The 20,467-nt window shown below is 43.1% G+C and overlaps 1 protein-coding gene across 2 annotated transcripts; it reads left to right on the top strand.

The window, feature by feature from the left end:
- The first annotated feature begins 449 nt into the window (after positions 1-449).
- LOC123492160 (methylosome subunit pICln-like) lies at positions 450-18,642 on the top strand. Of its 2 annotated transcripts, XM_045224186.1 has the most exons (8): positions 450-624; positions 717-862; positions 1,011-1,147; positions 10,584-10,706; positions 10,967-11,065; positions 11,624-11,803; positions 17,530-17,584; positions 18,280-18,642. In XM_045224186.1, coding segments are annotated over exons 2-8 (714 nt in total). In that variant the 5' UTR covers positions 450-624; positions 717-743; the 3' UTR covers positions 18,281-18,642. The 2 variants fall into 2 exon arrangements, with proteins under 2 accessions (XP_045080121.1, XP_045080120.1); XM_045224185.1 differs by having other exon boundaries at positions 450-862.
- The last annotated feature ends 1,825 nt before the right edge of the window (positions 18,643-20,467 follow it).

Here is a 20,467-nt window from a genome sequence, read left to right as displayed (position 1 = left end):
ATCTGGAGAAAGTGTCTAGGGGGCATGTTTCCTTAAAGATGCATTCATGGAAGTTTAGTTGCTATAGTTTTTTTCAGAAATGTTTACTTGCATGTTTGTTGTATGGTTTATTTACACAATGTCTTAACTCATGAAGACAATATTTTAGGGCGTTTTTTTTTTGGGCTAATGGGTGTGGAGAGGTGTGCCCCTTTCATTAGGTAATTTCTGGAAAATACTTTATTTTAGGTGGCCTTCTGGCTCAAGAGCACCCCTAGTTGTTAAAGTTCCGTATAGCTTCTTTGCGAATTTGTTTTGCATGGCCCGGTACCCCGGTTGGATGGATATTTCATTTACGTCCCAATGGAATGGTCTACAAGAAGCAAACTACGCACACCCGGAGCACCGCGCCTTTTTAAACGAACTCGCCCACGTTATAACCAACGAAATTACAGCACTCAGAGGATAAATCTACTGCCCCGCCCAAATCTCAATTAGACTACGCTCCGCCAACTGCAGAAACTGGTGTGGAAAGCAGTTAGTTTGGAGTAAAACAACCCTCGGAAAGGAGGCTGAAAAAGACTTTCAAAACACAGTAAGGCAAACAAAGGAGCGCAGTGTCATTCTCGTAATCGAATTGTCCAGGTAACTTCCAAATTCTCCAGACATCATACATCTTTCGTTTATGTCTGCAGCCAGGTGGAAATTATCCTATCAGTATGTTTAATTCACTTCAGGCGGGTTGGGGGGATAGAGAAGGCACGATGGTGTCTCTGAAAAACGTATATCCTCCAAGTGAAGGAATACGGCACGAGCAAGGTGAAATCACCGCTATTTGGAATGGCGAGGGGCTTGGACCAGGGACTCTGTACATTGCAGAAACGTGAGATTTTTAAAATTTTATCAAGAAACTGCGAGATTTGATTGAAATCGACTAGTATGTGTTTGACAAAGGCCTTTCCTCATCTTGCCAAACTCACGTGCGTAACATTTATTTTTCATTAACTATTTTTGGCATTCATCTCTCTCAGATGTGTATCATGGTTCGATGGGTCTGGAATGGGCTTTTCTTTGGAATACCGGTCAATCAGCCTCCACGCAATCTCGCGGGACCTTACCGCGTACCCGAAAGAGCACCTGTACGTCATGGTCAACACCAAACTCAAAGGTGAGGTTTCTCAAAGATTCTTTGTCTTTCTCTCAAGGCCAGTGTATTCAGAATAGTCTCACTTTCCGAAGTGCAATGAGACCATATCATTTTGAAGCGAGCGGAAAGTTATAAAAAGTTGAGCCTGTACATAGACCTAATTATTGTCTAATATTATGCACGAAAAGGTTGCTTCGACATAAGCGGTTTCTCACAGCATGCCAACCCAAAGACCGCATTGTAGCCTAACGTTACATTTTGTACTAACAAAGTAAGGGTGTATTCATTATTCGGATTCCGTTTCAAAATGTTTTGCAACAAACCCTTTACTCCAAAAAAGTTTAGCAATGAAAGAGTTTCTATCGGACAAATTCAGGAAGGGCCCTCAGTTTCTTTCTGTTTGGTTCCTAAAGTAAAATGTAACCGGTTTCCATAGCAAAAGATTTTGCAACAGACAACGTTTTGCAATCTGGCTAATGCATCCTTGGCATGCCTCCTGTCCAGCCTGGTCTCATAGACTAGACGTAACATAGTAAACGTAAATCCGGGATACTGAAATTAGTATGGTATGTTAGGTTTGGTATGGTTACATAAGACAGATTGGTTACTTAATGCAGAAACGAAAAGTAGGGTGTTTGGATGGGTGGGCGTATAATGCAAATGCCTAGCAACCCAAAGGTTGCGAATTCGAATCTTAACATGGACAGCTTTAGAATTTTAGCTAATTAGCAACTTAACTACTTGCTACTTTGCAACTACTTAGCATGTTAGCTAACCTTAACCCTTTTAGCGAACCCTTCCCCTAACCTTAACCTAACTCCTAAACTTAACCCTAACCTTAATAATAATGCCTAGCTAACGTTATCCAGCTAGCTAGAATTCGTAACATATCAAACATTTAGAAAATTTGTAAAATATTTTACATTTAACAAATTCATAACATATAATACGGATTGTAATTCGTAACATATCATACGAAATGGCAGATGAACAACCACAAATGAATACATACCATACGAAATTTATCATATCATACTAAATGGAGTCCCTCGGATTTACGTAAAGAATAATACAGAAAACTCTGAGACAGGTTGTCCTGTCAGGAACAGCCACCATTCATCCCACACATACTCACCCGCTGCTGAATGGCCGTTTTTACCCCCTAGAGAGGCTCATTGTCGTATTGCGGATGGGCGAGCTGCCAGTCACGGTTGCTCGGACATCCAATTCTCTCGAGAGCTTGTTTACAGCTGAGTTGCTGCAGAGACTAACCAATAAGCATGTCTTAGGTCATGCCAAGGTCATTAGACTTAACTTGCTCGCTTATGCCTATTCGTTTTGCCAATTGTTGCATTGTCGAAGGAACCTGCAATTAAGCATTTAGTTGGATTGTGTATCCTGTACATACGACTAATAAAATGGCAAACTTGAAATTGTACTTTGTCATTTTATTAATGCCAGTTAACAGTTATTGTAGTGCTCTTAGATTCACCTTCACACTTTTTTGGTAGGAAAGGTGGTTTAAAATGTTAAATAAAATATTGTTCCATTTGCACATTGGACACTTGGTTGTATAGGTAGTGAAAAATCAAAATGAAAGTCAACTTTCTGTCCATTTTTCTTTGAGTTAAGCTTTGTGGGGCTTTCATTCCTTTTATGGAAAGGAAAGAGCTGACATCCTTTGGGAGAGGAGGGTTTTCCTTAGCCCAGGTTCTAGACCAAGTGGAACTCGGGTCTAGTTGTATTACATATACCCACCTTGCGAGTTACTTCCCGACCTGTGACCGTTCCTGTTTGGGGACACTTTTCCCAAGTCCGAAGGTATATCCGTAATCTGTATACAGTTCTGATTGAAAAAGGCGTCCTGTGCATTGCCGAGTAGGCAAGACTTGTCTGACATCTGAGTGTTTTTCTGCTGTACTGTGTCAGTGGAGGCTCCTCAGAGGAAGGGGAGGACCATCCTACTCAGTAAATTTCAGAAAAATGTAAATAGTTAAACAAAGTTATCCTTTTTAGATAAAACTATACTAAATATATTCACTTGTCACCAAATAACTGATTTAAACACTGTTTTGCAGTGGTCTACAGTAGCCTCAGCAGCACCCTCTTGGGTAGCACCATGGTGTAGCCGGAGGACAGCTATTTTCTGTCTTCCGCTGGGTACATTGACTTCAATACAAAACCTTGGAGGCTCATGTTTCTCAACCCCTTCCATAGACTTATACAGTAATAATGACGACTTCCGAAGGATGTTGCCCAACCTCCGCTCTTGCAGTATGAACTGACATGTTGTCCATCCAATCAAAGGATCAGAGAATTAATATACACTACCGGTCAAAAGTTTTAGAACACCTACTCATTCAAGGGTTTTTCTTTATTTTTACTATTTTCTACATTGTAGAATAATAGTGAAGACATCAAAACTATGAAATAACACATATGGAATCATGTAGTAACCCAAAAAGTGTTAAACAAATCAAAATATATTTGAGATTCTTCAAATAGCCACCCTTTGCCTTGAGAGCTTTGCACACACTTTTATAACTGTTTGGAATAATGATTGCACCCAAGATCAGCTAGATGCAGGCAAGAGTGTGCAAGGCGGTATCGAATATGTCACCTTGATTACTCAAATGTGTCTCTCGACCTGTGCACATGTTAAACTTTCATTTGTAGGCTAGGTTGTAGCACCGTCACCGGCTTCATAAGGAAATGTGTGGGCGACGTTGTCCCTACAGTGACGGTTCGCTGCTTCCCCAATCAAAAGTCCTGGATTAACACGGAGGATCAAATCAAAATTTATTTGCCACATGGGCCGAATACAGCAGGTCTAGACCTTACAGTGAAATGCTTACTTACAAGCCCTTAACCAACAATGCAGTTTTAAGAAAATAAAAGTGTTAAGTAAAACATAAAAATAGCAAATATTAAAGAGCAGCAGTAAAATAAAATAACAGTAGAGAGGCTATACAGGGGGTACCGGTACAGTGTCATTGTGCGGGGGCACCGGTTAGTCGAGGTAATTGAGGTAATATGTACATGTGGGTAGAGTTAAAGTGACTATGCATAGATAATAAACAGAGTAGCAGCAGCGTAAAAGAGAAGGTGGGGTGGGGGGGCAATGCAAAAAGTCTGGGTAGCTATGATTAGCTGTTCAGGAGTCTTATGGCTTGGGTAGAAGCTGTTACGAAGCCTTTTGGACCTAGATTTGGCGCTCCGGTACCGCTTGCCATGCGGTAGCAGAGAGAACAGTCTATGACCATTTTTAGGGCCTTCCTTTGACACTGCCTGGTATAGAGGTCCTGGATGGCAGGAAGCTTGGCCCCAGTGATGTACTGGGCCATACACACTACCCTCTGTAGTGCCTTGCGGTCGGAGGCCGAGCAGTTGCCATACCAGGCGGTGATGCAACCAGTCAGGATGCTCTCGATGGTGCAGCTGTAGAACCTTTTGAGGACCCATGCCAAATCTTTTCAGTCTCCTGAGGGGAATAGGCTTTGTCGTGCCCTCTTCACGACTGTCTTGGTGTGTTTGGACCATGATAGTTTGTTGGTGATGTGGACACCAAGGAACTTGAAGCTCTCAACCTGGTCCACTACAGCCCCGTCGATGAGAATGGGGGCGTGCTCGGCCCTCCATTTCCTGTAGTCCACAATCATCTCCTTTATCTTGATCACGTTGAGGGAGAGGTTGTTATCCTGGCACCACTCGGCCAGGTCTCTGACCACCTCCCTATAGGCTGTCTCATCGTTGTCTGTGATCAGGCCTACCACTGTTGTCGTCGGCAAACTTAATGATGGTGTTGGAGTCGTGCCTGGCCATACAGTCATGGGTGATCAGGGAGTACAGGAGGGGACTGAGCACACACCCTTGAGGGGCCCCCGTGTTTAGGATCAGCGTGGCAGATGTGTTGTTACCTACCCTTACCACCTGGGGGCGGCCCGTCAGGAAGTCCAGGATCCAGTTGCAGAGGGAGGTGTTTAGTCCCAGGGTCCTTAGCTTAGTGATGAGCTTTCAGGGCACTATGGTGTTGAACGCTGAGCTGCAGTCAATGAATAGCATTCTCACGTAGGTGTTCCTCTTGTCCAGGTTGGAAAGGGCAGTGTGGAGTGCAATAGAGATTGGATCTGTTGGGGTGGTATGCAAATTGGAGTGGGTCTAGGGTTTCTGGGATAATGGTGTTGATGTGAGCCACGACCAGCCTTTTCATGGCTACAGATGTGAGTGCTACGGGTCGGTAGTCATTTAGACAGGTTACCTTAGTGTTCTTGGGCACAAGGACTATGGTGGTCTGCTTGAAACATGTTGGTATTACAGACTCAGTCAGGGACATGTTGAAAATGTTAATTGAAGACACTTGCCAGTTGGTCAGTGCATGCTCGGAGTACACGTCCTGATGATCTATCTGGCCTTCGGCCTTGTGAATGTTGACCTGCTTAAAAGTCATACTCACATCGGCTACGGAAAACGTGATCACATAGTCCTCCGGAACAGCTGATGCTCTCATGCATGCTTCAGTGTTGCTTGCCACGAAGCGAGCATAGAAGTGATTTAGCTCATCTGGTAGGCTTGTGTCACTGGGCAGCTCGCGGCTGTGCTTCCCTTTGTAGTCTGTAATAGCTTTCAAGCCATGCCACATCCGACGAGCGTCGGAGCCGGTGTAGTATGATTCAATCTTAGTCCTGTATTGACTCTTCGCCTGTTTGATGGTTCGTCGGAGGGCATAGCGGGATTTCTTATAAGCGTCCGGGTTAGAGTTCCGCTCCTTGAAAGCGGCAGCTCTACCCTTTAGCTCAGTGCGGATGTTGCCTGTAATCCATGGCTGTTGGTTGGGGTATGTACGTATGGTCACTGTGGGGACGACGTTATCGATGCACTTATTGATGAAGCCAGTGACTGATGTGGTGTACTCCTCAATGCTATCGGAAGAATCCCGGAACATATTCCAGTCTGTGCTAGCAAAACAGTCCTGTAGCTTAGCATCTGCCTCATCTGACCACTTCCTTATTAACCGAGTCACTGGTGCTTCCTGCTTTTAGTTTCTGCTTATAAGCAGGAATCAGGAGGATGGAGTTATGGTCAGATTTGCCAAATGGAGGGCGAGGGAGAGCTTTGTACGTGTCTCTGTGGGTCGAGTAAAGATGGTCTAGTGTTTTTTCCTCTGGTTGCACATTTAACATGCTGGTAGAAGTTAGGTAGAACGGATTTAAGTTTCCCTGCATTAAAGTCCCCTGCCACTAGGAGCGCTGCCTCTGGATGAGCGTTTTCCTGTTTACTTATGACCTTATACAGCTCATTGAGTGCAATCTTAGTGCCAGCATCGGTTTGTGGTGGTAAATAGACAGCTACGAAAAATATAGATGAAATCTCTCTTGGTAAATAGTGTGGTCTACAGCTTATCATGAGATACTCTACCTCAAGTAAGCAAAACCTCGAGACTTCCTTAGTATTAGATTTTATGCACCAGCTGTTGTTTACAAATATACACAGACCGCCACCCTTTGTCTTACCAGAGTCAGCCGTTCTATCCTGCCGATGTAGCGTATATCCCGCCAGCTGTATGTTATCCATGTCGTCGTTCAGCCACGACTCGGTGAAACATAAGATTACAGTTTTTAATGTCCCATTGGTAGGATAACCTTGATCTTAGGTCGTCCAATTTATTTTCAAATGATTGTACATTGGCTAATGGGATTGATGGAAGAGGCACTTTACTCGCTCGCCGTCGGATCCTTACAAGGCACCCCGACCTACGTCCACGATATATCCGTCTCATGCGAATGACGGGGATTTGGGCCTTGTCGGGTGTCTGTAGAATATTATTTGCATCCGACTCATTGATATAAAGATCTTTGTCCAATACGAGGTGAGTAATCACTGTCCTGATATCCAGAAGCTCTTTTTGGTCATAAGAGAAGGTGGCAGAAACATTATGTACAGAATAAATTACAAATAACGCGAAAAAACACTGATAATAGTACAATTGGTTAGAGGGCTGTAAAACGGCAGGTATCTTCTCCGGCGCCATTATCTGGCGCTAAGCTAAGCGTCATCAAACGAGCAAAAGGTCAATATAGGAATAAAGTGGAATCATACTACACAAGCTCTAATTTACGCCGCATGTGGATTACAAAGGAAGACCCAGCTGTGATCTGCCCAACGATGCCACTCTTCCAGACGAACTCAATACATTTTATGCACGCTTCGACAATCACACCGTGCGTGAGGGGCCCCACTGACTCAGGACTGGGTGATCTCGCTCTCCGAGGCCAAGGTGAGGTAAGGTCTTTTAAATCAGGTTAAAACTCACGGGGCCGGACGGTATTCCAGGGAGCGTTCTCAGAGCATGTGCCGATCAGCTGGCAGGCATATTCACGGTAATAAAATGCAAATGAATTACTTAAAAATCATAATGTGATTTTCTGGATTTTTGTTTTAGATTCCGTCTCTCACAGTTGAAGTGTACCTATGATAAAAATTACAGACCTCTACATGCTTTGTAAGTAGGAAAACCTGCAAAATCGGCAGTGTATCAAATACTTGTTCTCCCCACTGTATACTGACTACCCACACACACTTGCCTAAAATCATCATTTACGTTGCTGCTACTCTGTTTATCATATCCTGATGCCTAGTCACCTTACCCATATACATACACTACGTGACCAAAAGTATGTGGACACCTGCTCATCGAACATCTCATTCCAAAATCATGGGCATTAATATGGAGTTGGTCCCCCCTTTGCTGCTATAACAGCCTGCGCTCTTCTGGGAAGGCTTTCCACTAGATGTTTGAACTTTGCTGCAAGGACTTGCTTCTATTCAGCCACAAGCATTAGTGAGGTCAGGCACTGATGTTCTGCGATTAAGCCTGGCTCGCAGTCGGCGTTCCAATTCATCCTAAAGGTGTTCGATGGGGTTGAGGTCAGGGCTCTGTGCAGGCCAGTCAAGTAATTCCACACCGATCTCAACAAACCATTTCTGTATGGACCTCACTTTGTGCACTGGGGCATTGTCATGCTGAAACAGGAAAGGGCCTTCCCCAAACTGTTGCCACAAAGTTAGAAGCACAGAATCGTCTAGAATGACATTGTATGCTGTAGCGTTAAGATTTCCCATCACTGGAAGTAAGGGGCCTAGCGTGAACCATGAAAAACAGCCCCAGAACATTTATTCCTCTCAACCAAACTTTTGTTGGAACTATACATTGGGGCAGGTAGTGTTCTCCTGGCATCCGCCAAACCCAGATTCGTCCGTCAGACGATGGTGAAGCGTGATTCATCACTCCAGAGACTCGTTTCCACTGCTCCAGAGTCCAATGGCGGCAAGCTTTACACCACTCCAGCTGACGCTTGGCATTGCGCATGGTGATCTTAGGCTTGTGTGCGGCTGCTCGGCCATGGAAAGCCATTTCATGAAGCTCCCGACAAACAGTTATTGTGCTGACGCTGCTTCCAGAGGCAGCTTGGAACCCGGTAGTGAGTGTTGCAACCGAGGACAGACGATTTTTACACGCTACTCGCTTCAGCACTCAGCGGTCCCGTTCTGTGCGCTTGTGTGGCCTACCAGTTCACGGCTGAGCCATTGTTACTCCTAGATGTTTCCACTTCACAATAACCGCACTTACAGTTGACCAGGGAAGCTCTAGCAGGGCAGAAATTTGATGAACTGACTTGTTGGAAAGGTGGCATCCTATGCCGGTGCCACGTTGAAAGACACTGAGCTCTTCAGTAAGGCCATTCTACTGCCAATGTTTGTTTATGGAGATTGCATGGCGGTGTGCTCGGTTTTATACCTGTCAGCAACGGGTGTGGCTGAAATAGCCAAATCCACTAATTTGAAGGGGTATGCACATACTTTTGTGTGTAAATTCAGAAAAAAAAGAAACGTCCCTTCTTCAGGACCCTGTCTTTCAAAGATAATTTGTAAAAATCCAAATAACTTCACAGATCTTCATTGTAAAGGGTTTAAACACTGTTTCCCATGCTTGTTCAAAGAACCATAAACAATGAATGAACATGCACCTGTGGAACGGTTTTAAGACACTAACAGCTTACAGACGGTAGGCAATTAAGGTCACAGTTATGAAAACTTAGGACACTAAAGAGGCCTTTCTACTGACTCTGAAAAACACCAAAAGAAAGATGCCCAGGGTCCCTGCTCAGCTGCGTGAACGTGCCTTAGGCATGCTGCAAGGAGAAATGACGACTGCAGATGTGGCCAGGGCAATAAATTGCAATGTCTGTACTGTGAGACGCCTAAGACAGAGCTACAGGGAGACAGGACGGACAGGTGATTGTCCTCGCAGTGGCAGACCATGTGTAACAACACCTGCACAGGATCGGTACATCCGAACATCACACCTGCGGGACAGGTACAGGATGGCAACAACAACTGCCCGAGTTACACCAGGAACGCACAATCCCTCCATCAGTGCTCAGACTGTCTGCAATAGGCTGAGAGAGGCTGGACTGAGGGCTTGTAGGCCTGTTGTAAGGCAGGTCCTCACCGGCAACAACATCGCCTATGGGCACAAACCCACCATCGCTGGACCAGACTGGTCTTGCAAAAAGTGCTCTTCACTGACGAGTCACTGACAAGGACACATTATTCAATTTCTGTTAGTCACATGTCAGTGGAACTTGTTCATTTTGTCTCAGTTGTTGAATCTTATGTTTATACAAATATTTACACATGTTAAGTTTGCTGAAAATAAACGCAGTTGACAGTGAGGACGTTTTTCTTTTTTTGCTGAGTTTGTGTATAGATCTAGCTATCACTCCAGTATCCCTGCACATTGTAAATATGGTATTGGAACTGACCCTGTATGTAGCTTCTTACACTCTCCTTTTCTTTTTATTTAGTGTGTATTTTTGATCTACCTTATGTCGTGGAAATTACCACCAGGGACACTTGAAGTCAATCTTAAATTAATCATTGTTTATTAACAGCAAGCTGGAGAGGTCACAGTCAAACTTAGATGCGTAAAGTACCGGTCTGAAGTGAGCTCTACCGGGGCAGTTTGGTTAGTTCTCTTATATACTGCTTAAACAGACAAGTTATATTTGCATGATTTAGCTTATTCATCATTCATAATTAATTCATTAACGTTTGGTTCATGCATGTGACTGACCAATACCTCATGAGGCGGCTTCTCTCCAAGCTGAGAGATCCCTTTCGTTCTCAAAACAATGTTCTGGGCGTACTGCCAAATTGCAGATACTGATAATGAGGATTCCTCCCAGGCACGATCTAGCAGTCACTTGCATGAACCCAGTCGAATTGGTAATTAGAAAAGCACAAACACAAAATGTTCCATCATATTTGTTATTGACTCTATGGCTGCGTTTATCCGGGCAGCCCAATTCTGATCTTTTGCCCAATTTTTTTGTAGCAAAATATCTGAATTGGGCTGCCTGTGTAAACGCAGATTAACAAGTTACCCCCCCACACACAGATAACTGTGAGAAGGATGTGGAGGAAGAGGATGATGAAGATGAGAGTACTGATGATGACTGCGATGCTGATTCCATAAGTCCTGTTACAGAGATCCGTTTTGTGCCCAGTGACACGGCTTCCTGTAAGTGGTAACTGTGGAATAACATACTTCACCCTATTGTGAGCTATATCAGCACAGTATTGGACTCTGTAATAGATATTCAGGCCTGAGCTAAATTTGAAAATGAACCCCAAAGGAATGTTACTTAGATCGGACCAAATTGATGGTCCCTTTTACAGCTGAAGAGGTAACAACTTAGATCTATGGTTCGGGGAAAGTGTTGGTTTGAACAACTTTCCCAAATACTTCCTGAATTTGTGTGTGTGTTTTCCACCCTCCAGTGGAGCCCATGTTCTCAGCCATCTCTGAATGCCAGGCCCTGCACCCTGACCCTGAAGACTCAGACTCTGAGGGAGATGAGTACGACGTTGAAGAAGCTGGTGAGTGAGCACTCCATGGCCATGTTCAGTATTCATTAGGGCACACAGCAGAATGTTTTGCAACGGGAAACGAAAATGAACCTTTCCCATTGAACAAGTCCAGGTAGTCCCTCCCTGCTTTAGTCTTCTGCCGTTTGGTGCCTAATGAACACAACCTGTCTTTCTTGCCAACAAATGAACTTCTCTTGACCTCTAGACTTGGATGTTTCATGGCTAAATGTCCTCCATGCACCTCCTCGACACCTTGACAACTGTTCTGCGATCAGTATAAGGATGCACATTAATTTGTCTCATTCAGGTCGTGTTGGACTAGGTCAGTGCTAAAATAATAATTGATGTTGGCTAACTTTAACGAAAGTGTTCATTCGGTTTATGATGCCATGCCTAAACGCATAGTGACTGTAAATCCAGAATAAACATACTTTTTTTAAATTTGATTTTTTATTTAAAGACCACAACATACTTTAGTCCCACAGAATAATTTCATTGGGGCGCCCAGTGTCAACTATATGTGGATATTTTACTAACCCTGCGGTCTCCTGTCTCACCCACCCACAGAACAGGGTCAGATAGACCTGACCGCATTTTACAATTTTGAGGATGGTCTGTCCCAGCTCACCCTGGAGGGCCAGGCCACCCTGGAAAAACTGGAGGGGATGCTGGCCAACTCTGCATCCCAGAAACACCACTGTGTGGCCGGGGCCATGCCCGAGGACACCCCAACGGGATGCTGCAATGGTATGGGCTTGAAACAAATTGGAATGTGGTCTGCATTGCTTTGTATATGCACCTGGGTCGCCTTCATTAGGGCATGCAATGGAAAAAGAAAATGAGTCCAAGTTGTCCCTCCCCGTTTCAGTCTTTCTGTTTGGTGCCTAATGAACACCCCTGATTTGGGTAACAGTAGGTCCTAGGGGTGGACATTTTGTGGTAGTACCGGGAAAAATGCAAGATGCTCTGATGAAGATACATGAAGCATCAGCGACACGTGTCAGCATTTGATTATTGAAGGGAATCAATTTGCCGTCCTGAACCTCCTGCCAGCATTTTAGTTTAACAGTATTAAGCACCCCATCAGTAGTCTAGCCTCAAATTCCAAACTGAATAACACTAGGTTTCACTATTGTTTCAAGTAGCCCTTATGTTACTGAATGTATTCATATTTCGTTATCAACAAATGCTGCAAAAAGTACAGATGTGTAAAATGCACATAAAATTAACAATAGCGTTTGGATTCAGTCTAGTAAGCTGGACGGCTTTGTCCTCACCTTTTTGATCCATTCATTTCCCCATAATCTCCAGACTGTTCCTTTTCAATTGCTACCATGGTTATGCATTTCATATTTCATCTGTAAGAAACATTTTAATTTAGTGTTGTCCGTGATATAGGCCAATTCCCATGAGTGTAAAGGTTTAAGAAACGCAGCATAATTCAGCCCTGTTTTCAAGGCTTCCCCTTCAGCAGTCCAGTAAAAATAAAATCTAATACCCCATAATGACAAAGCAAAAACAGGTTTTAGAAATGTTAGCGCATTTATTAAAAAGAAGAAACTGAAATATTACATTTACATAAGTATTCAGACCCTTTACTCAGTACTTTGTTGAAGCACCTTTGGCAGCGATTAGTCTCAAGTCTTCTCGGGTATGACGCTACAAGCTTGGCACACCTGTATTTGGGGAGTTTCTCTCATTCTTCTCTGCAGATCCTCTCAAGCTCTGTCAGGTTGGATGGGGAGCGTCGCTGCACAGCTATTTTCAGGTCTCCCAGAGATGTTCGATCAGGTTCAAGTCCGGGCTCTGGCTGGGCCACTCAAGGACATTCAGAGACTTGTCCCGAAGCCACTCCTGCGTTGTCTCGGCTGTGTGCTTAGGTTTGTTGTCCTGTTGGAAGGTGAACCTTCGACCCAGTCTGAGGTCCTGAGCGCTCTGGAGCAGGTTTTCATCTCTCTGAGGTCCTGAGCGCTCTGTGCTCCGTTCATCTTTCCCTCGATCCTGACTAGTCTCCCAGTCCCTGCCGCTGAAAAACACCCCCACAGCATGATACTGCCACCACCATGCTTCACCGTAGGGATAGTGCCAGGTTTCCTCCAGACGTGACGCTTTGCATTCAGGCCAAAGAGTTCAATCTTGGTTTCATCAGACCAGAGAATCTTGTTTTCATGGTCTGAGAATCCTTTAGGTGCCTTTTGGCAAGCTCCAAGCAGGCTGTTGTGTGCTTTTTTTTACTGAGGCGTGGCTTCCATCGGGCCACTCTACCATAAAGGCCTGATTGGTGGAGTACTGCAGAGATGGTTGTCCTTCTGGAAGGTTCTCCCATCTCCACAGAGGAACTCTGGAGCTCTGTCAGTGACCATCGGGTTCTTGGTCACCTCTCTGACCAAGGCCCTTCTCCCTCGATTGCTCAGTTTGGCCGGGCGGCCAGCTCTAGGAAGAGTCTTTGGTGGTTCCAAAATTCTTCAATTTTAAGAATGATGGAGGCCACTGTGTTCTTGAGGACCTTCAATGCTGCAGACATTTTTTGGTACCCTTCCCCAGATCTGTGCCTCGACACAATCCTGTCTCGGAACTCTAGGGACAATTCCTTCGATCTCATGGCTCGGTTTTTGCTCTGACATGCACTGTCAACTGTGGGACCTTTATATAGACAGATGTGTGCCTTTCCAAGTCATGTCCAATCAATTGAATTTACCACAGGTGGACTCTAATCAAGTTGTAGAAACATCTCAAGGATGATCAATGGAAGCCTGATGCACCGGAGCTCAATTTCGAGTCTCCTAGCAAAGGGTATGAATACTTATGTAAAAAAAAAGGTTTTCTGTTTTTTTTATTTGTAATACATTTGCAAAATTGTCTAAACCTTTTGTCATTATGGGGTTTGTGTGTGTGTAGGTTGTGATTTTGTATTTATTTAATCAATTTTAGAATAAGGCTGTAACGTAACAAATGTGGAAAAAGTCAAGGGGTCTGAATACTTTCCGAATGCACTGTATGATGACGTTAGAGGAGGAAATGCAGAGTTTTGGGAAGCATAGTCTTGTTTTCCTTTTAACTCTCACTTGATTATTACCGCCCAAAATCCTTTTAGGTCAAGGGACATAAAAAGAAAAAAAAACTATTCGAGGGTGTTCTTCATTAGGGCACGCAGCAGAAAGCTTTTTAAAATGTTTTGCAACGGAAAATGGAAATTAGTGTTTAAGTCCAAGTAGTCCCTCCCTGTTTGTCAGTTTTCTTCCGTTTGGTGCTGAATGGACGCTACCCACGGGTCTGCTTTGAGGAGATTAAGCTCAGATTGAGTGGCACACCACCAGCAGATGGCCCAAGTGAAGCAATTAAGCAGTCTTCCAACGTTCAAACACCATGTGACCAGAGACCTACACCACCTTTGGGGTGAAGTTTCCCCTAGGTACAGATGTAAAATCAGCTTCCCCAATCCTAATCTTATCCGTTAGTGAAGGAAATGCAAAACGGATCATCATGTATGGGCAACTTCACCCTACCCCCTTTCACCACGTTAGATATGTTGACACTTAAGTGCCAGTATAGCATAGCACATTCCATTCCATTTCGGGCGGGGTGTAGTGTCATGTATATGCTACAGCGAATGTCCTCCATACTGTAATATATAGGTTTATGAGTTGTCACCTTAAGTGACTGAGGCGTTTGAAACAGGATGGTGGAGCGCACTCGTGTTGCATGCATGCGTTCCATACATTCTATAGGGCAACGCTGCCAGATGCACAAAGCTTTGCTTTGCAACGCTGCTGCCTGTCGTTGCTGCGTCACAGAGTCCAATTGACACCCGACACTAACCTTTTTGGTCTGTGACCTTAGGGTAGCTAGTGGATCCCCAACCTATTCTTGATTATATTCCACTTATTTGAACTATTCCAGTTCTAGCATGGCTGATCTGATACCATGAATTGGTCAATTAATCGTCAAGCCTTTGATTAGTTAGCCTTTCCTCAACTGAACTGGTCAACTGAATGAACAGCGACATAGAGGAATATTAACATTTTATGAAAATAGTTTTCGGCATAGCCTCGTCTCAGGAATTATCCTTGGAGCCGAAATTCTGATTTCAGGTAGCCAGCCCTATGGGGGAAACTGGCATCGAGACCCCCTGCTGGGAGAAAGGAGTTTGATGGGTCTTAAACTGGTGGTGGGGAGGTGGATGGTTGTCAAACTGTTACAAAAAAACAGCAAGTGAGAGAACAAAGGGTAAGTTGACATAAATGCATCCTGCGATTTACGCCCATTGGTTGAGAGGAAGGTGATAATTGCAAGCGTTAGCCCATAGGATAAACAGCAAGCGTGAGGAATGTGTATTATTGTGCCATGCTCATAGGCTATAAGGGAAATAGGTGTATGACATTCCGCACGTGGCAAATAGAAAGGAGTAGATATGAAGCTTTGATAGTTTGTAAACACTAATATATTCCCACTATGATCATAGAGGAAGCAATGTGAATATACACTACCGTTCAGAAGTTTGGGGTCACTTAGAAATGTCCTCATGTTTTCTAAAGAAAAGCAAAAAAAATGGTCCCTTGAAATAACATCAAATTGATCAGAAATACAGCGTAGACATTATTGTAAATGGCTATTGTAGCTGGAAACGGCTGATTTTTAATGGAATATCTACATAGGCGTACAGAGGCGCATTATCAGCAACCATCAGTCCTGTGTTCCAATGGCACGTTGTTTGCTAATCCAAGTTTATCATTTTAAAAGGCTAATTGATCATTAGAAAACCCTTTTGCAATGATGTTAGCGAAGCTGGAAACTGTTGTGCTGATTTAAAGGTTGCAAAGAAAAAGCTATATCTCAGACTGGCCAATAATAAGAAAAGATTAAGATGGGCAAAATAACACTGGACTTTTTCTTTGCAACTCTGCCTAGAAGGTCAGCATCCCGGAGTCGCCTCTTCACTGTTGACGTTGAGACTGGTGTTTTGCGGGTACTATTTAATGAAGCTGCCAGTTGAGGCGCCTGTTTCTCAAACTAGACACACTAATGTATTTGTCCTCTTGCTCATTTGTGCACCGGGGCCTCCCACTCCTCTTTCTATTCTGGTTAGAGCCAGTTTGCGCTGTTCTGTGAAGGGAGTAGTACACAGTGTTGTACGAGATCTTCAGTTTCTTGGCAATTTCTCGCATGGAATAGCCTTCATTTCTCAGAACAAGAATAGACTGACGAGTTCCAGAAGAAAGTTATTTGTTTCTGGCCATTTTGAGCCTGTAATCAAACCCACAATTGCTGATGCTCCAGATACTCAACTAGTCTCAAGAAGGCCAGTTTTATTGCTTCTTTAATCAGCACAACAGCTTTCAGCTTTGCTAACATAATTGCAAAAGGGTTTTCTAATGATCAATTAGCCTTTTTAAAATTATAAACCTGGATTAGCAAACACAACGTGCCATTGGAACACAGGACTGATGGTTGCTGATAATGGGCCTCTGTACGCCTATGTAGATATTCCATTAAAAATCAGCCGTTTCCAGCTACAATAGCCATTTACAACATTAACAATGTCTACACTGTATTTCTGATCGATTTGATGTTATTTCAATGGACAAAAAAATTGCTTTTCTTTCGAAAACAAGGACATTTCTAGGTGACCCCAAACTTTTTAACGGTAGTGTATTTGCTTACTGATGAAGTTAAAGAAGCAAGCCATTCAGACCACCTTAGTGATGTTGAACTTGTTGACCAGTTCTCGTGCTGGAATAAGATCAAATAAGTGCAACTTGTTGGGGGTACCGATACTCAAGTTTGGGAAACACTGACTTAGGGTATAGAGTGATATAACTGAAGTTTCCTCAGGGGAAAATTACAGTAATTATATCCTATTCAATATGGGATCTTTTCCAATTGTTCCAGGGATATTTCATTGTTCCTATTACATTTAAATTTTTGTCATTTAGTAGACGCTCTTATCCAGAGCGACTTACAGTAGTGAGTGCATGCATTTTCATATTTGTTCGTAATGATCCCCCGTGGGAATCGAACCTACAACCCTGGCGTTGCAAGTGCCATACTCTACCAACTGAGCCACACTATTCTCTCCTCTTCACCTGCAGTACCTCAAACACTGAGTATACAAACATTAAGAACACCTGCTCTTTCCATGAGACTGACCAGGTGAAAGCTATGATCCCTTATTGATGTCACTGGATTGTGTATGTGTGCCATTCAGAGGGTGAATGGGAAGACAAAAGATTTTAGTGCCTTTGAATGGGGTCTGGTAGTAGGAAGGTGTTCCAAATGTTTGGTATACTCAGTGCAAGTGTCATGTTCAGTAGGAAAATATTTTTAAATGGAGTGAAACGGGGAGGTACTGCCTTATCCAATGAACACATTTTCCATTGCAAAACATTTTGCTACAGTTTGCACTCAGGTGTCCAGAAGGACAAGTTGTTTAATGAAATACTTATCTGACTCCTACCCTTCCTCTCCACCTCCAGAGTCTGGTGCAGTAGGGGTCTCAGGACAGTTTGAAGACGCCGACGTTGATCATTGGTAAGACTGTCACCTTCCTCCTGGGAATGGGTTCAATTGATTGATTTAGATTTTTATTGGATAATTAAAAGTACATAGGCTTCTCCAGGTGGTTGATTTTATATAATTCAGTGATTCCATCACTAGCACACCTGATTCAACTAGTCAAAGCCCTTTTATTAGCTGTGTCAGGTGTGCTAGTACTGGAATAGACTAAATAAGGGGAACGGCTGGGGGTACTCGAACAGAGGTTAGGGAAACGCTGCTATTATGCCTCAAATAATTATTAGGGCTCATGATTGGCTCTCTCCTCCTGTGCTGTTGCTAATTGTATTGTTGGGTTTTAAATGATTGTGTGACTATGAATGGCTCTGTTCCCGTGCGTAGTTTTAACGATCCCTGTACTGTAATCAAGCTGGGTAGTTCTAATACTCTCGTTGGCAGAGACTGCCTAGCTTGGCCTGCAACTGATAAATTCCACCTTCCATTCACCCGTGGCACAAGTTCCCCCTAGACTTTACACAGTGTGATTTTAATCATTGACTCACGCTCCAGTCCCTTACCCCAAGGCCACCTATAGCGTGTTCAAGCAGTCATTTTATTTTAGCACTTTTTGGACTAATGAAGAGTCATGATAACATGGCCATGATGTCACCGTGATCAGGTCCATTTCCTGGCCACTAATCAGCCGTGTGAAATGTGATCTTGTGTTGCAGATGGAACAGAGAGGCCCTTGTTCGCACCCCCCTGACTGAAAGCTTTTTGAAAACGGGGGCATTAGGGTGGAATCGAGGAGGGAGGCCTAAAGGTCTGATTGCGTAACACAGATGCAGGGAGGGCCAAGGCACTGGGTCTCCTCTGAATGAGTACAGAGAAATAATTTTGAAAGTCTCACCCAGCTAATCTCTACTGGCGGGTCACCATAGGCCTCTAAGTCTGGAAGACTAACACAAATAACAACTCACTTTTTTTTATGTGGAGTTTCCATTTTTGTTACTGAGAGAAAAGACCAGCAGATTTATTTTGAGCTTTGTATGTTCAAATACTAAATAATAAAACTTGGTTTTGTATAAAGCAAAGTGTGTGTGTGAGAATGGATTAATTGGTAGTTGAAATGTAGTCAAACATAATCTGATTCATCTGAAGTGAGCACAAGGACTTTCAAACAGCAACTTGTAAATCCAATCAACCTTCTACTGTAATTCTTATCAACCTGTGTTTTAACAAGTGATAAGTTGCAGGATAAGGATTTGAGATGTAATGCTGGTGGGATGTTCAGTTGGCTGCCACAGGCCAGCTCTAGGGCCGTAACAACATTGTTTGCTGAAAATACTTTTTGTTTGCCAACTGGCACCCTGGTTGAGTGGCATTGTGTTTTTCTGTAGGACTGCCACTCTACCCCCCCCCTTGTTGAAAGAAAGCTTTGTGTGTGGGGCGTGGGGGGGTCTGGCTCTACTGCCACGCAGAGAAAGAATGGATTCAGAGGATTTATGCTGAAATACAGTGACCGCTCAGAGCCCAAACACCATCCCAGTCCCCTTTTCTCTTTTGATCGTTCCTTCTCCATTTAAAAGGGAAATAGTGTTGGGAAGTCTTTCTGCACACCGTGTGCATTTTAATCAGAGGGAAAGCATTGTTGAATTTTTTTAATATATATAAAATCTGTAATGAAAAATTGCAGTAGGCTACTGGATCCCAATTATTTTTTGATCCTGCTTTGGAATATACTGCTAACTGATAATCTGTTTCCACTAGTTCCAAAAATGCAGGAGAATGTGGATGTTGCTGAATAACCAGCTAACCATTTAAACTGTTTGGAGGAAACAAAAAGTTGAAAATAACATCACTTTAAATACTTTTGAGTAATCTTCAGGATCAAATTCTGAGCTAACAAGTTCTACAGTGAAGGAAGTTGTGCTGTGTTTACTGTTTTAGTTTGTAATGCTCAATTATGGAGATGGAATCTCTAAAGCCAACTGTACAGGACGGACACTCCACCCAGTTTACCGCCTTCCCCAGAGCTTAAAATACTGACTTGATAACATGATGATACAAACAGTTCAATGTTTTCTAGTGGTAAAATTACCCAATATAATAAGCAATTTCCTTTAGCATTACTCCTTATGGCTGTTGGGAATTTGGGATATGTGGGAATATTGTGATGGTGTATTCTGAGATAATCCCCATATTTTAGATTTTATTAAATCGCAAAACATTTATTTTATTTTGAACATTAACTTTTTTCCTTTTTAGCAATTCTTTAACTAAACAAGCTTCTGTTCAGCTAAAGCAAAAACGGTGTCTGTCTCAGAACTATACCTACAAGCAGAAGTGTATCTTTTGTAGATAAATTCGATGTACTATTTGCCCATCTGAATTGCAGCAGAACTCTGAAAATGGAGGCAGCTAGTACACAGAACACTAGGGTAAAAATCTACAGACAAACTGAGAAATTCAAACAGAAATGCAAATTATATGCAGGTCCTCATGTCCGTAAAAAAAAAAAAAAGTACATATTTTTGAATTAAGTAACAGAATCACCACTGACTGCAATAAGAGCTCTATCTTAAAGAACAAAACAATCTCCATGCATCATTTAACAAATTGAATACTCTTCTTTGGCCTGAGACGCTACTGAGGTACTGCTGGACAAACAACATTGTAGAATTCCTTCTAGAATCAACATTTATAGAACCATTATGAAGATGGCATTATAGAACCGTTATGCACGAGATAGAAGTGGAGTAGTGATTGAGTCGAGGCATTTTGTGTTTTCTATGGCTTTGTCTGAAACTGCACCCTATTCACTAGTGTGTGTGTGTGTGTGTGGATATAGTACACTACTTTTGACCAGGGCCTATAGGGCTGTGATCAAAAGTAGTGCACTATATATAGGGAATAGGA

The sequence above is a fragment of the Coregonus clupeaformis genome, chromosome 13 (genome assembly GCF_020615455.1).
Source record: "Coregonus clupeaformis isolate EN_2021a chromosome 13, ASM2061545v1, whole genome shotgun sequence".
NCBI lineage: Eukaryota > Metazoa > Chordata > Actinopteri > Salmoniformes > Salmonidae > Coregonus > Coregonus clupeaformis.
The sequence above is the reverse complement of the archived record's forward strand: the minus strand, read 5'-3'. Positions and strand labels throughout refer to the sequence as shown.

Bases quoted from the DNA above. Each gene is read 5' to 3' on its own strand.
- LOC123492160 (XM_045224185.1), top strand. From the start codon at position 699: ATGTTTAATTCACTTCAGGCGGGTTGGGGGGATAGAGAAGGCACGATG. The intron at 863-1,010 runs GTGAGATTTTTA...CATCTCTCTCAG, and splicing joins ACTCTGTACATTGCAGAAAC to ATGTGTATCATGGTTCGATG. The intron at 1,148-10,583 runs GTGAGGTTTCTC...CCCCACACACAG, and splicing joins GGTCAACACCAAACTCAAAG to ATAACTGTGAGAAGGATGTG.